At 36.1% G+C, this 22,955-nt stretch overlaps 1 protein-coding gene across 2 annotated transcripts in view; it reads right to left on the bottom strand.

Annotated features, from left to right (window-relative positions):
- Positions 1 to 22,955, bottom strand: part of DIAPH3 (diaphanous related formin 3) — a 493,236-nt gene that overhangs the window by 442,584 nt on the left and 27,697 nt on the right. The window contains exon 2 of one of the 2 annotated variants that reach the window (XM_032277324.1): positions 19,427 to 19,459. The exons of the other annotated variant lie outside the window; for it this stretch is intronic. Within the exon in view, the coding sequence (XP_032133215.1) occupies positions 19,427 to 19,459 (33 nt within the window). The remainder of the gene's footprint in view (positions 1 to 19,426; positions 19,460 to 22,955) is intronic. 2 annotated transcript variants of the gene reach the window in all.

Genomic DNA, 22,955 nt, shown 5'->3' on the forward strand with positions numbered 1-22,955 from the left:
TGTCAATAAATGGGAATAATAAGCTTAAGCACCTCACAAGCTAATTTGTAAATGCATAACCTAATGGCTCTAAGAGTGACAGAAGATATAAAATCTTAGTTTTCACCAAAAACCAAAACTTTTTAAAATAATAATCTCTAAAAGTCATAAAAATTAACAATATTTTTACTAATATTTACTGAGACTTTTCTATATGTCAAGCACCAGCTAAGGGCTTAAAATGCAGCATTAGGTTGAATACATTTATTTAATCCTTACAGTGAGGAAACTGCATGCCTAAAAAATAAAGAAGAAGCTGCAAAACACTTTTATACCTAACAATTTCACAGCACTGAGCTCAAAAATAGGACATAGGAAAAAAATCATCCCTTTATGTTTTCAGGAGTAAAACTACACTTTTATCAATAATATAATTTGTAAAAGTAATAACATTAATAATAAAATATAATTATCATACCTACCCCATATGCTTAGCACCTAAAACTCCAGGGAAAGGATAAATTTTACCCAAATGGAAAAAAAATTTTGAACATTACCACTAGTATAGATGGATGAAGGCAAGATAGGAAAAATTAGCATTCCCCTCTTCTAGTTTCTAAATCCACAGTGGTCAAAATAGTATATGAGATATAAAAGGATCAATCAGTATTTCATATTTTCAATATTATGCTTTTATTTCTTTTCCCAGATACTAAAGGATAAAAGAAAAAGATAAGGAAAGAATCATAAAAGAAAAATAAGTACAATCCTTCCTCCTATACTGGAATAGCAACTTGAATCTAGTGAATACCTCAGGCTAAAGGTAAAAGCATTCCATGCTCTATTGAGCACTCCAGGTAGATTCTACAAAATCTGGGCACTTTAACAAAGCTAGGTGCAAAGTGAGCCTTACTATCAAATCATTTTAAATGTCTTAAAAGAAGTTTCATTTTTTTAAAAGAGAGGTTACTATGACTCCATTCACACATGGAAAAATCACTCCTAATTTATCTTTTATGAAATTGCACACACAACTTGCTTAAACCAAGGCACCATGGAACACTTGAGTAAACTTAAAAATACTCTTTTACATAAATATATGACAGGAATCCCCCAATACTGGTTATCTTTTATTTGGCAATTTGGCTGGGGGTTGTTTGTATCATAGTTTGTGCACTTTTTATTTGCATGTAAAATTTTCATAATTTTATACAAAATTATTCTCTTAAAATTGAGCAAGGAACACAACACAGAGAGGTGAAATATACAAACTATTTGCCTTTGTTGAAGAATTAGTTAAACACATGCAAGACTGAGGAGATTCTGTTATAATGCCATTTGGAGGTGGTATACCACACTTAATTAATATGGCTTTGACTGTGTCTGGGGTATACTAAGTTTTATAAATTAATATCACTTATCTTCAGGGGAAGCTAAATGAGCACCCTACTGAGTATTATCTCATACTGAGTAATCACACTGATAATCAGTAATGACAGTTTAAATAAAATTAATTGAACAAAAAACAGGTTCAAAAAATCTCTATCTGAATTTTTAGCTACAGTGTATTACTGTGAGAGTGAAAACTCGGTGTTTGAGGTTTTCAATATTACAATATCTTAAATCCCAAAAGGGAAGTAATTTTTTTTATTTAAAAGAAAAGGAAAATATAATTAGTCATCTTTTTCACAAGTATGAAAAACTATGTATGATCATAAACATACTTCAATAGAACCCAGAAGGGAGTAGAAATTTTCATGTAATCCAGGAGAATTATTAAGCAAATAAAAGTTCCTTCTCATTATAGAATCAATTCTATCCAAATACATACCTAAAATACAGAAAAATATACTGCTTGAAATTATCTATTTATTTTCATGCAATTTTAAACTATATTTAAGAGGAGGCAAAACCCTAACAGCTAACATAGTTAACTTTATTACTAACCTGGGAACTTACTGATTGAAAACAAACAAGGCTCTGGAGTCTGACCTCAGATTCATGCCCAACAAACCTTCCATGATAGTACCCATCACAGAGAGGTATTAACAGGAAATAAAGGTACTATTCACTCTCAGCTTTGGATGAAATGCCTCCCCTAACCACTCTATCTAAAGTAGTGCATGTATCCACCCCTTCTCGATCACAGCACACAGTACGTTCTCTTATTATGTCCTTTCACATGACTTATGAAAATCTGTAATTATCTCATTTATTTTCTAATTGTTAATTCTGTCTCTTTCAAGCTAAAATATAAGTGCCATGCTAGACAAACCGTCAACTGTCTTAATCACTGTGGCAGCCAGTCTCTAAGATGGCCCAGTGATCCTGACTTATGTAACCAATGGATTTTGTGGAAATTATGGAGTGCAATTTTCAAGACTAGATCATAAAAGATTTTACAGCCTTTGTTTTGCTCCCTCTTGGATCACTGACTCTGGAATATGCCAGCTGCCAGATCATGAGAACACGCAAGAACTCCTAAGGGGAGGCAAAGAGCTTGACAAAAAATGGGGGACTTCACCCAAAGATAAATAGGTTTCTTGCCAACAGCCATGTGAGTGAGCCATCCTGGAAGTCCCATTCAAGCCTTGACACAATCATAGCTCCAGCCAACATTTTTTCTGCAAACTGAAGGCAGACCTCAACCCAGAACCACCCAGCGAAGCAACTACCAAATTCCTGACATACGGAAGTGGTATGAGATGATAAATGTTTGCTATTTAAAATCATTAAGTTTGGGGGCAATTTGTTACATACCAACAGATAACCATTACAGTCACGTTGTATATGGAGCCTATATGTGTCAGGGACCAGCCCTGACATGGACTGTAGGGGTTGCAAGAGATGTCGGAGACAAAGGAATGAGAAAAGACAAGTTAAGAGTGCATAAAGTGGGGAACAGGGGGCCAACTCGAGTATGGAGGCTGCAAAAGCCCCAAGCTCTGGAGACCCACACCATTTATTGGTGTACAACACAAAGCAAGTATGTGGTAGGGGTGTGGGGGGAGATAGCTACAGAGGTTTGGCATTTCCTTTGAGGCATATAGAACAAATTTTATTCTAGATTTAATCATTAAACAAGCTAGAGAGGTCACAGATAGGAGCCAGTAAGTCTGGTCGCATTCTTGTGCTTCCAAGAGGCATTCCTCCCTTGAGCACAGAGCATGGCATTCCATAAGCTCTCTCTTACTGCGCCAGATAAGCAGGTTATGCCACAACCTTCCTTCCAGCATATATGCACTGTTTCTACCTGATAGCTAGCAGTGAGTCAATTAATACTTGTTGAAGGTATGAATGCATGAGCAATTACTAGATGATAAAATACATAAAATATAGTTACCATCCCTGCAGGTGCCTACCATTTGAAAGAAAAATATATAATAAAGGATCATAATTTAAGATACAATATTGTAAAGGACCCCAAGAAAATAAGCCAAGTGAACTAGCAACAGGAATGAATGACCTTAAAAGGGGCTTTGGAATGGGAGTACAACAGGGAACTTGTGATGTTGATATGAAATTATAGTAATGTTAACTGCTAAGCAGTATGTCTGCTTGTTCCATGGTCTTTACGTTTAAGCACTAGTGACATCACTGGTACAAAGATATATATCATCATGGAGAGAAAAACTGACCATTCAATCTTGCAGATATGATAATCTGAGGCCAGTTTTAGGCCACAGACTTATCACCCAGGAGCAATTCCTACCATTCCATCATTCTGACTTTGATGTTTCTCAGTGTTAGAAATTTGTTTTTTTCAGCTCTTAATGTGTGTTTTAGTGAAATTTATAAGAAGTTCTTTAGCCAGAGCCTTCTTTGAAAAGACCAAAACTTACTGTTCCCTCCCTACCAAAAAATACTTGATCATCTACTTACAATACTTTGTCCACATTTAGGTTTCACATAGTATTTTAATATTACTAAATGAAAAAGACATTTATGTTCTTAAAATTTCTTCAGTTGCTTGAAAATAAGTTACAACATGCAATATGTGTTCTAAAGCCAGCTGTCATGCATGGAGCAGCATTTAGAGATGCTTGCAAAGGGAAGAACTGAGACCTCACCCCACCAATTAGCACCCACTTGCCAGTCATGAGTGAGCCACTTTGGAAATGGATACTCCAGTCCCATCAAGGCTTCAGATGATTATAATCTCATCAAAGACCTCAAATCAGAATCATCCTGTAAGCTGTTTCAAAATTTTTGATGCAAGAAACTGAAATACCAAGTGTTTATCATTACTTAAAGCCACAAAGTTTTGAGAAATGTTATACAGCAATAGAATATTAATACAGAACTCCTCATAGAATACTTTTAAATGTCTAAAATATATATATATAAAGAACTAAAGTAAAATGAGGTAATCAAAATACTAATAAATTTTAATATATCAATGTTCTTCAATATTGCATTAAATAACAAAGGTAATGGCAAGTCCAATTTCAATATAGTGTCAAATGCAAACCATATTTTGAAATATCTTCAGTAACTACTGTGCTTTGAAAATATCTGTGATTTCTGTTGGTGATAAAGTCACAGGTCAAGTACTACTGTGGGTTTTTCTGGTATGCTGATAGGTTTTTTTCCTATAACTGAAAGAAATACTAAATTTCATTTACAGATTAAAGAAAAAAATGATTTAATTTTTTCTTCAAGGACACCATGACCCTTTAGTGGTCCATAGATCACAAGCTAAGAACCCCCGGTAGGTGATAAAAATAATAGCAGAAACTGTGGTGGAAAAGAAAAAAGTAACTCAAGTTCCAATGCCTTCAGTGAATCAGTGGGAGGGACTAGAAGACCTACAGTTGAGACCACCAACAAGGAGGAACCAACAGGTTGTATACTCTGATGGTTTATGCTTCAAAGAGAGCTGGAAGCTTTTGAAGTAAGAAGCCACGAGGAAAATAAAGCCATCAAAGAACATCCATGTTTCAACTACTGCAAGGAGGAAAGAGAACATTCAAAGACGATGACAGACTTTGAGTTCCAAAGGGCAAAGTAGGAGGGTTTGGGAAGCCTGGAGGACTTGAGAGATAATATCAGATTAGAAGACTGAATGCACCTGAATGGTGAGAGAAGCAAAGGGGTACTTACTGATGATATGAATTGATTATGACTCAGCTCTGCTGAAGGTGATTTGAATTGTGATAACTGTAATGAAAATTAATAAAGAAATAAACCAAACCATGTGGACTGCCCCTTCTTAATTCATCTTCTCTCTGTCCCTACTGCCACTAGCTCAGGCCACTTCTAACCTGCCTCCATCTCTTCACCGCCCTCTCCACCATGCTACAGCAATTATCTACCCCAACACCACTCAATCTCCTGAAATGTAAATCCAATCATGCCCCTCACTCCTGTGGTTAAACTCTTTCAATAGCCCCTCATTACTCAAAGGATGAAATTCCTGGCTCAAAGATCCATCTTGATCTGAACCTATTTCCTCTCTAGACAATCTCTTCACCACTCCGCCACCTTAAACTGTATGATCTAGAAATAACGAACAACTTAGAGCCGTCTAAACATGCACAGGCTGTTTCTTGTGCCTAATACCTACCCACACCTCATACCCCATCCCCTTACCTGGCTAATTTCAACTCAGTCTTCAGCTCCCAACTTAAACTGTAGCTCATGTTACAGCCCATTTTGATTCCTTAAGACTAGGTTAGATGCTCAAAGACCTAGTGTTTGCATCATATAATATGTATACAATTCTTTAACTGCTTGTGAACATATATGTTTACTGAACCAGACTTTTAAGTCCTTGAGAAGAGGTATCATTTTATTCACTAAAACCATCTCTGAATTTACCACAGTTCTAAACATGTAGTGGATGTTATATTAATATTTGTTGTTAAGTGAATAAATTAATTAGCTTTGTATCTTCCAGGCCTGGAACACCACAGCCATTGCTTCTTGCCTTGCTAAATTTTTCTCAACAATATTCTAAATAAAAAATAATTAACATAGCATATCAGGTAGAATGCCAGGTGTTATGTCTTTTATATACTAAATAGGAAAACCCAGCCTCTTCCTAACACTGATAATTTACAGTCCCCTACACTAAAAAGAAGCATAAATTTGTTATTTAATATCATGATATCAGGTAGTAAGAAAAATATCCATTCAAAAAGGAATACGAACATCAGTGAAAAAAAATTTAACATTCAAGAAATCCCCAAAGTTCTAACTATGCATCTACTCAAAAGTATAATTCTAACTGCATATATTTAAACATTAATACCACATACTTGAAAGGTAATGTAAATTAGCTCTGTATATATAACATTTTATTTTAAAGAGCATAGACCTATATTATCTATACACAAAAATCATCTGAAGACATCAATAATTGCTTTCTTCTTGCCAACCTGACATGCTTTCACTACAAATCCATTTCATTGGTATGCCAGAAGGAAAATTATGAAGGAGTAAAAAATTACACCAACTCCTGCAGCCCAGAATCCAACCTGTCCTTCAAAACTCAGCTGAAAAGTCGCCTTCACATAAAGTCTTCCAAGATCAAATTAACTTTCCAGCCCCCATCACACCACACTAAAACTACTGATTGTCTATGCATCCATTTCTCTACTGTACCCAGAGGACAGAGACCTTCTTTTTCCATATTTCTATTTCTAAAACAGTAGTAGGCACTTAACAAATTCTTAATGAATGAGTGGACAAAAGAATGAATAAACAAGTCTGTACACCCCACTACATCGTAGTTTGTTCAACTCTGAGAGCTCTTGATCTTATTCCCAAGTTTGCGCTGATTTGAGGAGGAGCTCTCTAAACTATCCTATAAATATTTAAAGATTCTAAGATAGTACTTAAGTATTACTACTGAAAATTTAAGTACAGGAAGTCCTAATGAACTCATTATAGGCTAAAAAAGGCCCACCTGACTAAGTGAATAGTTTAAGTTCTTTAAAACAGAACTTGTTTTGATGTATTTTATATTCAGTTACCCCAGTCCATGCTGGTATTTCCACTTTACACAGAAGAGTATAATATGAATATACAGTTTTACCGAAAAACTGTGGTAGGACAGACAGGGAAGGTCATACTTTTTATCACTCGTTGTTATTAACTTACCAAGGGAAATATAAAAAGTTAGTAAACATAGAAAATAAATTATAATACAGAAAGCCTTATATCCTACTAAAACAATAAGATAAAACTATTTTAAGTGATTCTAGGTTGAGCTTTTATTTTTAAAAGCTACTGACTTATCTTCTATTACTTGACGTTAAAGGTAGGCACAAATTCAGGTAATTAAAGTCATTTTCCTTTCTTTCATAAATATGATGTCTAATTTAGCATATGTCCCACAAGGCACATCACATCTAGGTAGGTACAGGTAAACAAAGCTCAGTCCTGTTAGGCTACATTCATCTTTGAGTGAAGTTTCACAGAATTCACACAGGAATGTACTAGAGTTGTTTGGTAACAGTTAGTTATACCGAGTAAGAAAGCCCAGAGAAGTCAGGAGGTGAGAGAATAGTGAGGTGAAAACTTCCACAGCATGTGATTTCCACAGTGGCTCTATGACCCCAGTACCCCAGGTAACTTTGAGGGGAACGAAGAAAGTCTGTATCTGTATTTGGGTGCAGGCTGCAGCTGTTCCGAGATCTGTGAGGTGCTTTCCATAAAGAAAAGTTTCCCCAAGTCCTTTACAACTAAAAGTATCTCACATCCTTTAACTGTTGACCTCTCAGTCAAACACCTCACTATTTCTTTGGGACAGATCTTTTTCAGTTTTGTTTACTTGAAATATTCAAAATAGTTCATTTCTCATCTTAGAAAACATCTTAGATATAGTATGTCTTTACAATTATAATGATTTTCTCGGGATTAAGGTCAATGGCTCTGATACAATTTCTCCTTTTCCATTTAAAAGTCAGGTGTCTCAAACAGATGGCATCAAGGGAAAAGCAGAAAATAATGAGATACAGCCTTGGTAACATGGAGAAACCCCATCACTATAAAAAAGAAATATAAAAATTAGCCAGGCAAAGTGGTATATGCCTGTAGTCTCTGCTACTTAGGGGTCTCAGCTGGGGACCAGGAGGCTGGGGCTACAGTGAACCGTGTCTGTACCACTGCCCTGAGTGACAAAGCAAGACCCTGTCTCACGAATAAAAGAAAAAAAAAAAAGAAAAGAATAAGATATACTTCTAGATTTTACACTTGGTGCTCTCAGTGGAGTAAAGGATAGTACTTAAATGGCAGTATAATGCTTTTGATAAAAATCATGTTATCTGGAGCCAATCTGCCAGAGTTTTCCCACGGCCCCTTAAGACTCATAACAAGTTACTTAATCTCTCTCTTCCCCCAGTTTCCCCATCTTTAAAGATGGGAACAACAACAGTGCTTACTCAGAGTCTTGGTGTTACAATTAAATGTATTTACATAGTAAACATCTGGAACACTATTTAGCACGTCGCTAACAATTCCATAGTCCTTACCGTAACTTAACACACAGTTCTTCTAATTAGCAAACATAATTCACTAGTTATGTTGTTTTGTTTTGTTAAGATATGGTTTTGCTCTGTCACCTAGACTGGAGTACAGTGGCACAATCGTAGCTCACCGTAACCTCCAACTCCTGGCTCAAACGATTCTCCTGCTTCAGTCTCTCAAGTAGCTAGGACTATAAGTTCATGCCTCTACACCATCACACACAGCTAATTTTTTTTGGTGGGCTTGTGGGTGGTAGAGACAGGGTCTCCTTATCTTACCCAGGCTAATCTCAAACATCTGGGCTCAAGCAATCCTCCCACTTCAGCCCAAAGTGCTATGATTACAGGCATGAGCCACTGCACCCAGCCCCCTAGTTATGTTTTTACACTCCCTAAGTAAATTCTCCAGCAACTTGTATCTTTTTATTCCCTAGAAGGTTTCTGCATGCTAATGAGAGATGCATTATCAGGTTAGAGAGGCAGGGTTCTGCCATGAAGGCTTTATCTGCCATGTTAGACTTCACCTATATAAAACAGGTGCAATTAAAGTAGTTTCAAACAGCATAAAACATGATCAGATAGGCAATGTAGACAGATCATTCTGACAACTGTGTGGGAAGATAGTATTTTGGGTAGCAATTGGAAGCTGCCAGAGTCCAGAGAAGAAAAAATGAGGGGACCAGCACTCTGATAGAAGGAACCAAGAAAAAAAGAGATTCAAGTAATAATTAGAAAGAAATATTGGAAAGGTGAAGCTACTTTCTAAGAGAATATAAGGAATAAAATAAGTTTACAAGGAAAGTAAAGGGTTTAACTTAGAACACACAGAGCTTCTAGAATAGATGAGATATTCATTGAGATCATTCAGTAGGCCAAAGAATTATTTCTCAATTGGAGGAAAAGGTCCTAAACAGAGATATACATGGTTAGCTGAAAACTTCAGAGGTGATTACCCAAGTAAAACACTACATACTGAGAAGAACAGCAGAATCAGGAAAACAACTTAGAAAAAAACAATAAGGCAAAAAGAAAAAATTATGCAATACAGATAGATAATGAGAGGTCAAAGGGGTATGAAATTGAGAAAATTTGATGTCACAGAAGTCAAGAAATCTTTGGTCTCCAAAGAGGAAGCATACAATTACATCAAGTAGAGTAGGTAAATCCAATACATTTCCAAGAACTAAAAACTAAGGAAAATTACTTGTGATTTTAAAATGTCACTTATGAAAGATAAAGAAGTCACAACAATCTTAAATACATATGTGTTTCACTGCAAAGCTTCAAAATACATGAAGCAAAAACTGATCGAACAGGAAAAATAAAATCTAAAATCACAGTTGCAAACTTCAACACTTCTGTCAATAATTATTAGAAAAACAGAAAATCAACAAGAATACAAAAGATGTCAACAGCACTACCAACCATCCAGAATACACACAAACATTGACCAAGATAGACCACATTCTGGGACATAAAGTAAGACAAAAATTAGAAAAAACAGAATTAATACAAACTACAGTCTCTGACCACGAAGGAATTAAATTACAAATCAGACACAGTAAGGTATCCGGAAAATCCCTAAATATCTGAAAGTTAAATAACACATACCACAATAACAATGGGTTAAAGAAAATTAAGAATTAAAAAATACTCAATTCAAAGAAATTTTGTGGGATGCAGCTAAAGCAGCTGTCAGATGAAAATTTATACTATAAAAAATCTTTTAGCCAGGTGGAATGACTCACACCTGTAATCCCAGCACTTTGGGAGGCCAAGGCGGGTGGATCGCCGAGGTCAAGAGTTCAAGACCAGTGTAGCCAACATAGTGAAACCCCATCTCTACTAAAAATACGAAAAATTAGCTGGGCATGGTAGCAAGCGCCTGCAATCCCAGCTATTACAGAGGCTGAGGCAGGAGAATTGCTTGAGCCCAGGAGGCGGAGGTTGCAATGAGTCAAGATTGCGCCACTGCACTCCAGCCTGGGCAACAAGACTGAAACTCCATCTCAAAAGAAAAAAAAAACATTTTATGTTAGCAAACAAAGGTCTTAAATCAATGTCTTAGACTTCTACCTTAAGGAATCAGAGAAAAAAAAATAATGAAAGTAAATAATAAAGGTTAAACAAACAAAAACAAAAGAACTATAAAGAAAATTAGTGAAAACAAAAGCTAGTTTTTAAAGAGATCAATAAAAATGGCAAACCTCTAGCCAGACTAATTACAGAGGAAAAAACACAGAAAACATCAATTATCAATATGAGGATTGGAAAGGGGGTAATTAATATAGATCCTGCATTAAAGAGATAAGAAGATAACACAAACAACTTTATGCCCACAAGTTCAACAATAGAGGCAAAATTTAAAATATAGATAAAAATTTAAATTTAACAATATTGGTAAAATTTATGTCCTTGAAAGACATAAACTACCAAGGCTCACTTAGAAAAAAATTACTTGAATAGTCTTATTTCTAGTAACAGACATTTAAACAAGAAAATAATGGCAAATAAGCACCTAAAAAATTTTCACTATTAGTAACTGTGGAAAACAATTTGTCAGTTTCTTATCAAGTTAAACACACACTAACTATATGACTCCCACCAAAAAACAAACACACACACACACACACACACACACACAGAGCACTCAAATGCTCATAGCAACTTTACTTATAACGGCCAAAAACTAGAAACAACCCGAACTGTTGAATAGTTAAACTAATTGTAGTATTACCAAACAATGAGCCCGACCCAAAGTCAACACACTGTGTGACTCCATTTATCTGAAATTCTAATAAACTGAACTAAGTTCAGAATGCTGATAAGTGTTTGTCAAAAGCCAGGATGGGAGAAGGGAATTGACTGCAAGGGGGCACAGAGGGAACCTTTTGGGGTAATGGAAATATTTCATATCACAAATAACGCACATATTATTGTATATGCTTGTCAAAATTCGTCAGATTATACTCAATACTGGTGCATCATATTGTAAGTAAATCACACCTCAATTTTTTTTTAACTTTTATCTTAGGCTCAGAGTTAATGTGCCGGTTTGTTATATAGGTAAACTCATGTCACATGAGTTCGGTGTACAGATTATTTCAGCCAGGTACTGGTCGTAGTACTAGTACCTAACAGATATTTTTTTCTGATATGCTCCCTCCTCCCACCCATCACCCTCAAGTATGTCCCAGTGTCTGTTTTTCTCCTCTTTGTGTCCACGTTTTCTTATCATTTAGATCCCATTTATAAGTAAGAACATGCAGTATTTGGTTTTCTGTTCCTGTGTTAGTTTGCTAAGGATATTGGCCTCCAGCTCCACCCATGTTCCTGCAAAGGACATGATCTTGTTCTTTTTCAGGGCTGCACAGTATTCCATGGTGTACATGTACCACATTTTCTTTATCCAATCTGCCATTGATGAGCATTTAGATCGATTTCACGTTTTTGCAATTGTAAATGGTGCTGCAATCACCATAAATGCATGTGTCTTAACAGTAGAAAAATTTATATTCCTTTGGGTATATATCCAGCAATGAGACTGCTAGATCATATCTGTTTTTAAAAGGGTATGTTACTAATTATAGCACTAAATCATAAATGCATGGTTTACCAAGCATCTTACTTAATTTGTCCCTTAAACTAGCCCTATGCCAAGGCTCAAAAGCTACCTAAACTACACAAAGTCACACAGCTAGTAAATAGCAGAGGTGGCACTCTAACCTGAGTTTCCTACATGTAACTATATACAATAAAGAATACACACTAATGAAAATGACCTCCTCTAGTTTCTGTGTAGGCCAATGCTTGGTTTTCTAGCTATAGCTGTTAACCATTTGTGGGTCATGAAATCAATTTAGTGGATTCAATCGCCCTTTTTTAAAAAAAAAGAATGGAGACAAGAAAATTAGAAAGAAATGGAAATAAAAAGATCAGAGTTCATTTTGCTTAGGAATGTTAAGTATTGGTTTTTAAACTTTTGTTTCAAGTGAGAAGCAGAGAGTTTAGGAGTTTATGCATGCCAGGCTACAAAATAAAATGTATTTCTTACTGTAGCACCTAGTCGAAAAGATTTGAAAACTGTTGCTGCAGGCCAAACAAGGGATTACAACAGTAAAGCAGGCTGCAGTCAGATGAACAAAGAGATGAGGATCATAGAAGTACTGTACTGTAGACAAATGGTTGTGAAGGACAGGGGAGAAAAGGGCAAGTCAAAAACAACGCCTAGACTCCAAAGTTACTCAGTGGACACACTGATGGATAATTCAGCATTGTCACATCCACATTCCACGCGTTCCAAATTACCTTTTCAAACTTGTCTCCCCTCACTCTACCTCCTCCCAACCTTTTTGCCTCTATGAGGAAAACCTTCAAAACCCAAGTATAAACAGTAGAAGTTATAAGCTAAACAATTATTTATTCACCCTTATTTATTACCCTAGCACCTAAGCTGCACTTCATACAAAGAGAATGCTCAGATATTTGTAGAACAAACACTGCTTATAGTCTATTAACTTTGCCTAGGGACTCCAACACTATAGTAATCCTTTATTCCCTTAACAAGACAGTGAAATTCAATTCTGACAGTAACTCAAGAAATAACCTTAAAACATGAAGTACTTTTGCAGACCTTTAACAAAACAACTTAAAGAGAGAAGTTTTTAATGTTAATGCTTCCCGTGATGTTTTCCATTTAATGTTTCTAAAATACTGCTATTCAAATGTATGACTACAGCACAATGCTATTCTTATAAGCCTATCTCAAGCTCTGCCCCAAAAAAGGCTATTCACATTAAGAATTTCTACGTTGAAAGCATACATGCAATGTGTATGTTGTGAGGGGGCAAACTTCAGTCAGAAAACATACTGCCAGCACATATCAAAGCATCATTGGCAAATGCTGCCCTGAGCTCTAACATACCAGAAATAGTTTAAAGAGCCCTCAAAATATCCAGCTACCCTTTCCCTTCTCACAACTCTGCATTGATCTATAACACATATACCCTGGAAGTCTCAGCTGCAAACGTGTCACACCCCTACTCTATCCATACATAAGGAAATATTTTAAAAAGGGGTTAAAAAAAAAGACAGAACTGAATGCAGCAGGTCAACATACTTAAACCGAAGAATAAACTCACCAAAACTCTATGAGAAAGGAAGACACAGTATAACTAGTTCCAATTTACAAATAAATGAACAATCAAATAATTGATTTGCCAAGGTAACAAAGCTAAGAAGCAGTAAAATTCTTTCAACAAGAATCTTCTGATTCCAAATCCAACAATGCTCTTTCTACACTGCATCTGTCAACAATGAATAAGATAAAATTTACTCTTTGGTGTCTCCTGTTGAAGACAGCCAAGCTTATTCTTAAATCTCTACAGCAACAGATACAGCTGCCTAAACCAGGTTACCTGCCTGGTCCTTCCCTGGACTAAACTCCAGGCCTACTCAAGAGACAAGCTAAGGCACAAGATCAAAGGAGAACAGTGAGAGTGAGGAGACAGTACTTCCATCAGCAAGTCCATGTGAAGAGGGTCAAAGAGGAATCCAGGAGAAACAGACATGTGTACACCTAAGAAGAAAGCAGGGGCAAGGTAACATTCAGCAATCCAGGCAGGCTGTCAGAAAGACTGACCGAAGGCCTTCATCACAGCTGCAATACCTTATGCAAAAAATGCGAGACTCTGTCTCTGGGAAGCTGACTAGGGACAAGCCAGGCTGAGAGCCAACACAAGGCAGGTTATCAGAGCAGTGACTCTTTTACTTGTTTAACAAAAAATTTATTAAAATACTATGTGCAGAAAGCATGCTAGGTACTAGAAGTATTAATTACACATCATCCCTCCTTTCAAAAGATTAAACTACTGCCGGATCCAAGATGGCCAATTAGGAGCAGCTCAGGATTGCAGCTCCCAGCAAAAGCCTGGAGGGTGAGTGGACGCTGGATTTCCAGATGGATTTTTATTGCCCACAGACCAGGAAATTCCCAGGCGGAAGAGCCCCACGGGTGGCCAGCATGGCTGGTTTGAAACCTTGAATAGACCAGTAACAAGGGCTGAAGGTGAGGCAGCAATTAATAGCTTACCAACCAAAAAAAGCCCAGGTCCACATGAGTTCACAGCCGAATTCTACAAGACACACAAACAGGAGCTGGTATCAATCCTTCTGAAACTATCCCAAACAATACAAAAAGAGAGAATTCTTCCCAAATCATTTTATGAGACCAACATCATCCTGATACCAAAACCCAGCAGAGACTCAACAAGAAAAGAAAACTTCAGGCCAATATCCATGATGAACATAGATGCAAAAATCTTCAATAAAATGCTGGAAAGCCGATTGCAACAACACATCAAAAAGCTAATCCACCATGATCAAGTAGGCTTCATCCAGGGAATGCAAGTCTGGTTCAACATACGCAAATCTATAAACATAATATACCACATAAACAGAACCAAAGACAAAAACCACATGATTATCTCAATTGATGCAGAGAAGGCCTTTGACAAAATTCAACAGCCCTTTATGCTAAAATCCCTCAATAAACTAGTTATTGACGGAACGTACCTCAAAATAATAAAAGCTATTTATGACAAACCAACAGCCAATATCATACTGAATGGGCAAAAACTGGAAGCATTCCCTTTGACATCTGGCACTAGACAAGGATGCCCCCTCTCACCACTCCTATTCAATATAGTATTTGAAGTTCTAGCCAGAACAATCAGGCAAGAAAAAGAAATAAAGGGTATTCAAATAGGAGAGGAGGAAGTCAAATTGTCTCTATTTGCAGATGACATGCTTGTATATCTAGAAGACCCCACTGTCACAGCCCAACAAAATCTCCTGAATCTGATAAGCAACTTTAGCAAAGTCTCAGGATACAAAATCAATGTGCAAAAATCACAAGCATTCCTATACACCAATAACAGACTAACAGAGAGACAAATCAAGAACAAACTGCCATTCACAATTGCTACAAAGAGAATAAAATACCTAGGAATACAACTAACAAGGAATGTAAAGGACCTCTTCAAGGAGAACTATGAACCACTGCTCAACAAAATAAGAGAGGACACAAACAGATGGAGAAACATTCCATGTTCATGGTTAGGAAGAATCAGTATTGTGAATATGGCCATACTGCCCAAAGTAATTTACAGATTTAATGCTATCCCCATCAAGTTACCAATGACCTTCTTCAAAGAACTGGAAAAAAACACCTTAAACTTCATATGGAACCAAAAGAGAGTCCGCATAGCCAAGTCAATTCTAAGCAAAAAGAGCAAAGCGGGAGGCATCACACCACCAGACTTCAAACTATACTACAAGGCTATAGTAATGAAAACAGCATGGTACTGGTACCAAAACAGAGATATAGACCAATGGAACAGAACAGAGGCCTCGGAGGCAACACAACACATCTACAACCATCTGATCTTTGACAAATCTGACAATAACAAGCAATGGGGAAAGGATTCCCTGTTTAATAAATGGTGTTGGGAAAACTGGCTAGCCATGTGGAGCAAGCAGAAACTGGACCCCTTCCTGACACCTTACACTAAAATTAACTCCAGATGGATTAAAGACTTAAACATAAGACCTAACACCATAAAAACCCTAGAAGAAAATCTAGGCATAGGCAACAACTTCATGACTAAAACACCAAAAGCATTGGCAACAAAAGCCAAAATAGACAAATGGGACCTAATCAAACTCCACAGCTTCTGTGAATCAGCAACCAACAGAATGGGAACAAATTTTTGCAGTCTACCCATCTGACAAAGGGCTGGTATCCAGAATCTACAGAGAACTAAAACAGATTTACAAGAAAAAAACAAACAAGCCCATTCAAAAGTGGGTGAAGGATATGAACAGACACTTTACAAAAGACACACATGAGGCCAACAAACATATGAAAAAATGTTCATCATCACTGGTCATTAGAAATATGCAAATCAAAACTACATTGAGACACCATCTCCTGCCAGTTAGAATGGCGATCATTAAAAAATCTGGAGACAACAGATGCTGGAGAGGATGTGGAGAAATAGGAACACTTTTACACTGTTGGTGGGAGTGTAAATTTGTTCAACCACTGTGGAAGACAGCGTGGCGATTCCTCAAGGACCTAGAAATAGAAATTCCATTTGACCTAGCAATCCCATTACTGGGTATATATCCAAAGGATTATAAATCATTCTACTATAAGGACACATGCACACGAATGTTCATTGCGACACTGTTCACAATAGCAAAGACCTGGAACCAACCCAAATGCCCATCGATGATAGACTGGACAGGGAAAATGTGGCACATATATACCATGGAATATTATGAAGCCATCAAAAATGATGAGTTTGTGTCCTTTGTAGGGAAATGGATGAACCTGCAAACCATCATTCTCAGGAAACTGACACAAGAACAGAAAATCAAACACCGCATGTTCTCACTCATAGGTGGGTGTTGAACAATGAGATCACATGGACACAGGGAGGGGAGCATACACACTGGGGTCTGTAGGGAGGATATAGGGGAGGGACAGCAGGGAGTGGGGAGTTGGGGAGAGATAGCATGGGGAGAAATTCCAGATATAGGTGATGGGGAGGGAGGAAGGCAGTAAATCACACTGCCATGTGTGTACCTATGCAACAATCTTACATGTTCTTCACATGTATGCCAAAACCTAAAATGCAATTAAAAAAAAATGTTAAACCATTGAGAAAGGCAGACAATAAATGATGTTTTGTTGAAGATATGCACTAAGCATCATGGTAGCAACTCAAAAGTTTTTACCTTATCAAGGCAAGTTGCAAGGATAAGGAGAGAGGTGAGGAATTGGGGAAGTTCAGAGAAAGAGCTAAAAAAGTCCTCAATAAGGAACCCAATTATTAATTTAAGATAGAGCAACATGGCTTTTGCAATGGCATGCTGAAGCCTCCCCATTACTCTAGTTTCTAAAACTTAAGGTAAAGATTGTGGGTTGGCCATGTGCAAGGACCGTCATATAATGAAAGTAAGAGCAGTGCTTGAAAGAGAAAAAAATACCATGTCCATAAAATATGAATAAACCTCAAAAATGTCATCATGCAGAATACTATCCAGCACTAAAAGTGAATGAGGGTGGTGCAGAGGCCCTACAATCTCAAAACTTTGGGAGGCCAAAGCAGGAGGATCACTTAAACCCAGGAGTTCAAAACCAGCCTGGGCAACATAGGGAGATCTTGTCTCTCCAAAGCATTAAAAATTAACCAAGTGAGGTAGTGCATGCCTGTAATCTCAGCTACTCAGGAGGCTGAGGTGGGAGGGTTGCTTGAGCCCAGGAGGTCAAGATTGCAGTGAGTCATGATTATGTCAACTGCACTTCAGCCTGGACAACAGAGTGAGTCCCTGTCTCAAAAAAAAAAGAAAAAGTGAATGAAGTACTGATACATGCAACAATGTAGGTGAACGAACCTTGAACACATTATGGTAAGTGAAATAAGTCAATCACAAAAGACCACATATGAGTCAATTTATATAAAAAGTCCAGAACAGGCAAATCTATACAGTCAGAAAGTAGACTAGTGGTTACCTAGAACTAAGGGAATTGAGGGAAAATAAGCAGGGACCATTTATGAACATGATGAAAATGTTCTAAAATGACTAGTAATTGTTGTACAATTCTTCTAAATATACTAAAAACCACCAAATTATACACTTTTAATGGGTAAATTGTATGCTCCACCAACATATATCAAAGCTATTACAAATATACCATTGTATATTATCACAAAAATCCAAACATAAAAATTACAGATGGTTTATCAGCCTTAAGAAGCCATTTGCAAGCTAAGTTAGCACAGTAAGTATATAAGACCTGAAGCATTGTGGAACAAAATTCAAGCTACAGCTGCACCACTTGCCAGCTGGGCAGACTCGAGCAAGCTACTTAATCTTTCTGAGCCTCAATATTGTCAATTGTAAAATAAAGACATCTACCTTGCAACATGAGAAATAACTTCCATAATCTATATAAGTGCTCTGTATTGTTACTAATTTCTATGTATTAGTATATGAAAATGTCATCCAGAAAATTGTATGTAAATATGCTTTTCTTAGGTACTATTCAAAGAAATAAAACATATAAACATTCTAATACAATTTTTTAAATCATTCATGTGAAGATCTATGCTTCATCTTTGTATTCTGCCTTACCCAGGTGCATAAGACAGTACTTTGGATATTAGAGGCGCTGTTTTCTAAGTGTTACTATGTTCTAGGCATTCTCTTTCATGCTTCATATGTGGTGAAATTGAATCCAAAGCCTGGTCAATGGGGGACATGTTTTTTCCTCTATATCACACTTACATATTTTTGGTGTCATTGTTTATTTGGGTTTTGTTGTTGTGCTTGTTGTTATTCCTTTACCATTAACCACAAGTTATATTTAAAAATATATTTCTCAGAAAAACTTACTTGAGTATGCAAGAATCTGTAATGGTGCTATAAAGTGTTACTTATGAGAAGCCCTATTACTTTCAACATAAAAAAACATGGTAAGGCATGCCCGGTTCTCTCATTTTTAAGCAAAATTTAAAAAAAAAATACATGTATAATATTTTTGTCTGGTTTCCTTTAATTAGCAACTACATATTTCTGAGAAGCTGACATATCTTTAGCTATCTTTTACCTTGTTTTTGAAGTGTGGAATTCATTCCTAAAGAATGAGAGCTGATTTGAATAATTCAAAGTTGACTAACAATTTGTAATTGAACAAATTTTCTAAATTAACATATCCACCATTCACTTTACAACCTAAAACCAACAATTTAGTGTATTTTACCGGTCCTGCCTCATATCTTAGCACTATAAGAACAGTACATTTCCAATATATGTGACTATTAGCAATTTCAAAGATGTTACCACACCACACATCAACGTTATATAGATACAATTCATAACAAAGGAAAAGTTGAGGATAATCTTACCATATCATCCGTCAGTGTCCTAATATTTAAATGCTGCAAATAAAAAAAAAAGCAATCATATGAGTAATTTATAACAGCTTTTTTATTTTAGTTAATAGGGTACATTCAGAATTCTTCAATGCTAACTTGAATGTAATTAAATTCCTGACAGTCCAATAAAAGCACATTATATATCGCTTTAATCTTTTTCTCAAAAAGATGGACAAAAGTTATCCTGCATGCGGTAGTTCCAAACACTTACTAAAATTTTTTGACTTTGTAAACCTCACAAACTAAAAAACTAACTAGGGTACAATAAATATATTATCCCAATTAAGAGTATTAATTACCATTAAAATATGAACTTAGAACACAATGGATCTGTGTAAGAATGAGGGCACAAAGTAAAAAAAAAAAAATGAAAATGAACACAATGGATATAAAAGATTTTAATATGATGATTTTCAGAAAATTTTTCATATTATAAAACAGTGAAACTTTAAATTTACCATTAGTATTCAGCATAATAGATAACGAAGTACTTTGCTGGCTTAATTAACTTAAACAATTCTGGTAATGGAGAAGAATGTACTAAAATGACTATTTGCATCTTTAACATCAGTTTGATTTATCACCAGTGGTGATGGTAGACACTTTTCAATTTCATTGCTAGCTTCAAGAACCCTTTTGCTGATTTCCTTGCTAGACAAACATAAGACCACTCTAGAGAGTGAATAAATTAGTTTCCTACAAAGTACAATTCAAAAGAAAAAATAAGTATTTATAGAAAAAACACAGAAATCTAAGTTTTATAAATCCCAGTGTCAGGCAAGATTTTGTATTGAAGTAACTGGAATCAATTACCAATTCTCCTTTCTCTCATTCACTGGAGCATTCAATTTTTAAAGGGGCAGGGAAACGGTCCAACACATTTTCTAAATAGAAAACCAGGTCTACTCTTTTATAAGGACAGATGTTAAAACCATTATCTAACAGACAAAGTGGTACACAGTTAAATCAACATTTATTAGAATGAAATTTATCATTCATGTTTGTATGCTCAAGTACACCTTCATGCTTATGAATCTATCTCAGTGATTATCCAGATTATAAATCTGTACAATGTAAATCATTATCCCAGATTCTCTTCTCCCTTTCTTTCACCAAGATGTTCCTTCTTCTAGTGCAAAGGAAAAAGGGTAACTGGAATCTAAAATGAATTTTTTGTATACCAAAGAAAATGTAGCCAAATGAATGACCATTAGCCATACCACTAGGCTCCAGATTGAATTGCCTGTTGAGTTAGAATCACCTACTTTGACCTGGGAATAAGGAAGTAATAATAATGGATTAACTAAGGGTTGGTGTCTAATACCATGCTATAGAATTTGCTTTTTTATCAATACTATCTTCAGCCTTTGAAATTAACAAGTATGCACAGTGGTCCTTAAAAGTGGTTGTAATCCTTACCATAAAGTCTGTAAGGAACTTAGGGCCAGAGTATCATGCCTGAGACTGTTACTAAAATTAAACTCAAAAGTAGAGGGCTCTTGAGTTTGCAGAGAAAGGAGCTGGGGCAATGCCTGCGTGGGGCGCCCTTCCTTTAGAAGCCTGTCGTATGTGTGCCTTCCTGCCAGTAGAGACTTCCAGCCTATTGCATTTGGTTAATCACATTTCACTCTTGCTATTTTACAATCAGAGGTATCGCGCCAATCACATCTCATTTCACTCTCCAAAGGGTTCAAGTTCCTGTGACCAAAAAAAGGGGGAAAAAAGTGTCATGTAGTGAACTTCTGGCATAATGGCATGCCAAGCGGCCTAATGCTTAAAAAGTAAAGCCAAAGAAATAAAGTATAAAGCTGAAATCCTATCTAGGATGATATGTTACAATAAAGAGAAACATCTATTTCAACAAATAAAATATTCCCAAAAACAAGCTTGAGTTGCTTCAGGAAAATGCCATAAAAGTGATGTTTTAAAAAATAAAATACAAATAGATAATTTTAAAATAAAATTTTAGAAATTTAAAGTAAAATTTCTAGGGTCCAGGCAAGATTTTTGATCTAAAAACTGCATAAAAGATACAGAAAATAAAAGTACTAGATGAGAAAATAGGAAACGTAAGTTACATGATGAATAAATTCAGATATAAACATCCAAGAGAAACAATTTTATATACTATCCAAGTTCTAAAATTAGACAGTCTTTTAAAAATTTCAGCTGGGCTCACAACATTCAAGAAAAAAAACAGCTACTCTTATGTAAAAACAAGGCAACCCAAGAATCCATTTTTGGTTATTTTTTTTAAATATATTTATTCTGAAACTATCTCACTGAGGGTCTAGCTTTTTAGAAGATTTAATTTCCTAAATGCTTGACCTGTACATGTCTATACAAACTATATAGACATGTACATAAGCCCAGTTATTATCTATATTACTATATTTCACAAAGAACATGTGATGAATCACAACAGAATTGAGATGCAGGTGTATCTTGCAAGGAGAAGTAAACTCAAAGGGATATAGATGTGGAAAGCATAACCAAGTCTGAGAAAAAAGAAGATGGTCAAAATCATTATTCCTTCTCTTCTGGAGAACATTTACCTATCAATTCTCACCATCAGCAAGCGAAGCCAATAGGGCAGAAAAATCACAGGAAATTCAAGGGTCCAGACAGGACAGGAGAAACTGACTAACAGAGTAAGGAGCTGGAAAACTGATCCGAGAATTGTGTTTCTACGTCAAAACAATAAAGTCAGAAGAGTTTTCATTTCAAGATTTAGCTTGCTGAAGAATAGAGAGCCATAGTTATGTATACACATGCAACCTTAAAGAAACCACTAAAGATAGGCTAGCATTAAAAATCTAAATAAATCTAAGCACTAGCAATTTCCCATAAAAACTGGAATGTCTCATCATAGTTTACTTCAAACATGAAATAAAGAAAAAATAAACACTTAATACTTAGTGAAAAAATATAAACACTATATGAAGTAGCACCCTTTTGTAGGATGTTTGAATGTTAATACTAAATTCAAGTTTATCATTAAAAAGTTTAAATGATCTCAAGGTCCTGTCTGCTTGGCTTATACACAGAAAACAGGGACTAACCATGAAGTTGAAATTGCCAAGAAGAGGGACAAGGAAGAGAATGACTGACTAAATCCTCAGGTAATTCTGTGGGATTTTAGCCTTACTTTTTTAATTTTTTTGAGACAGAGTCTAGATCTGTCGCCCAGGTTGAAGTGCAGTGGCACGATCTCAGCTCACTGCAACCTCTGCCTCCTGGGATCAAGCAATTCTCCTCCACCAGCCTCCTAAGTAGCTGGAATTAGAGGCACCTGCCACCATGCCTAGATCATTTTTGTATTTTTAGTAGAGATAGGGTTTCCGCTGTGTTGACCAGGCTGGTCTCGAACTCCTGACCTCATGATCCATCTGGCTTGGCTTCCCAAAGTGCTTGAATTACAAGTGTGAGCCACTGCGTCTGGCCTTAGCCTGACTTTCGTAGATACAAAACTATAAGGGTAATATCCTTAATTAAAATA

This window comes from Sapajus apella, unplaced genomic scaffold, assembly GCF_009761245.1.
Source record: "Sapajus apella isolate SASKATOON/1434 unplaced genomic scaffold, GSC_monkey_1.0 scaffold9, whole genome shotgun sequence".
Lineage (NCBI taxonomy): Eukaryota > Metazoa > Chordata > Mammalia > Primates > Cebidae > Sapajus > Sapajus apella.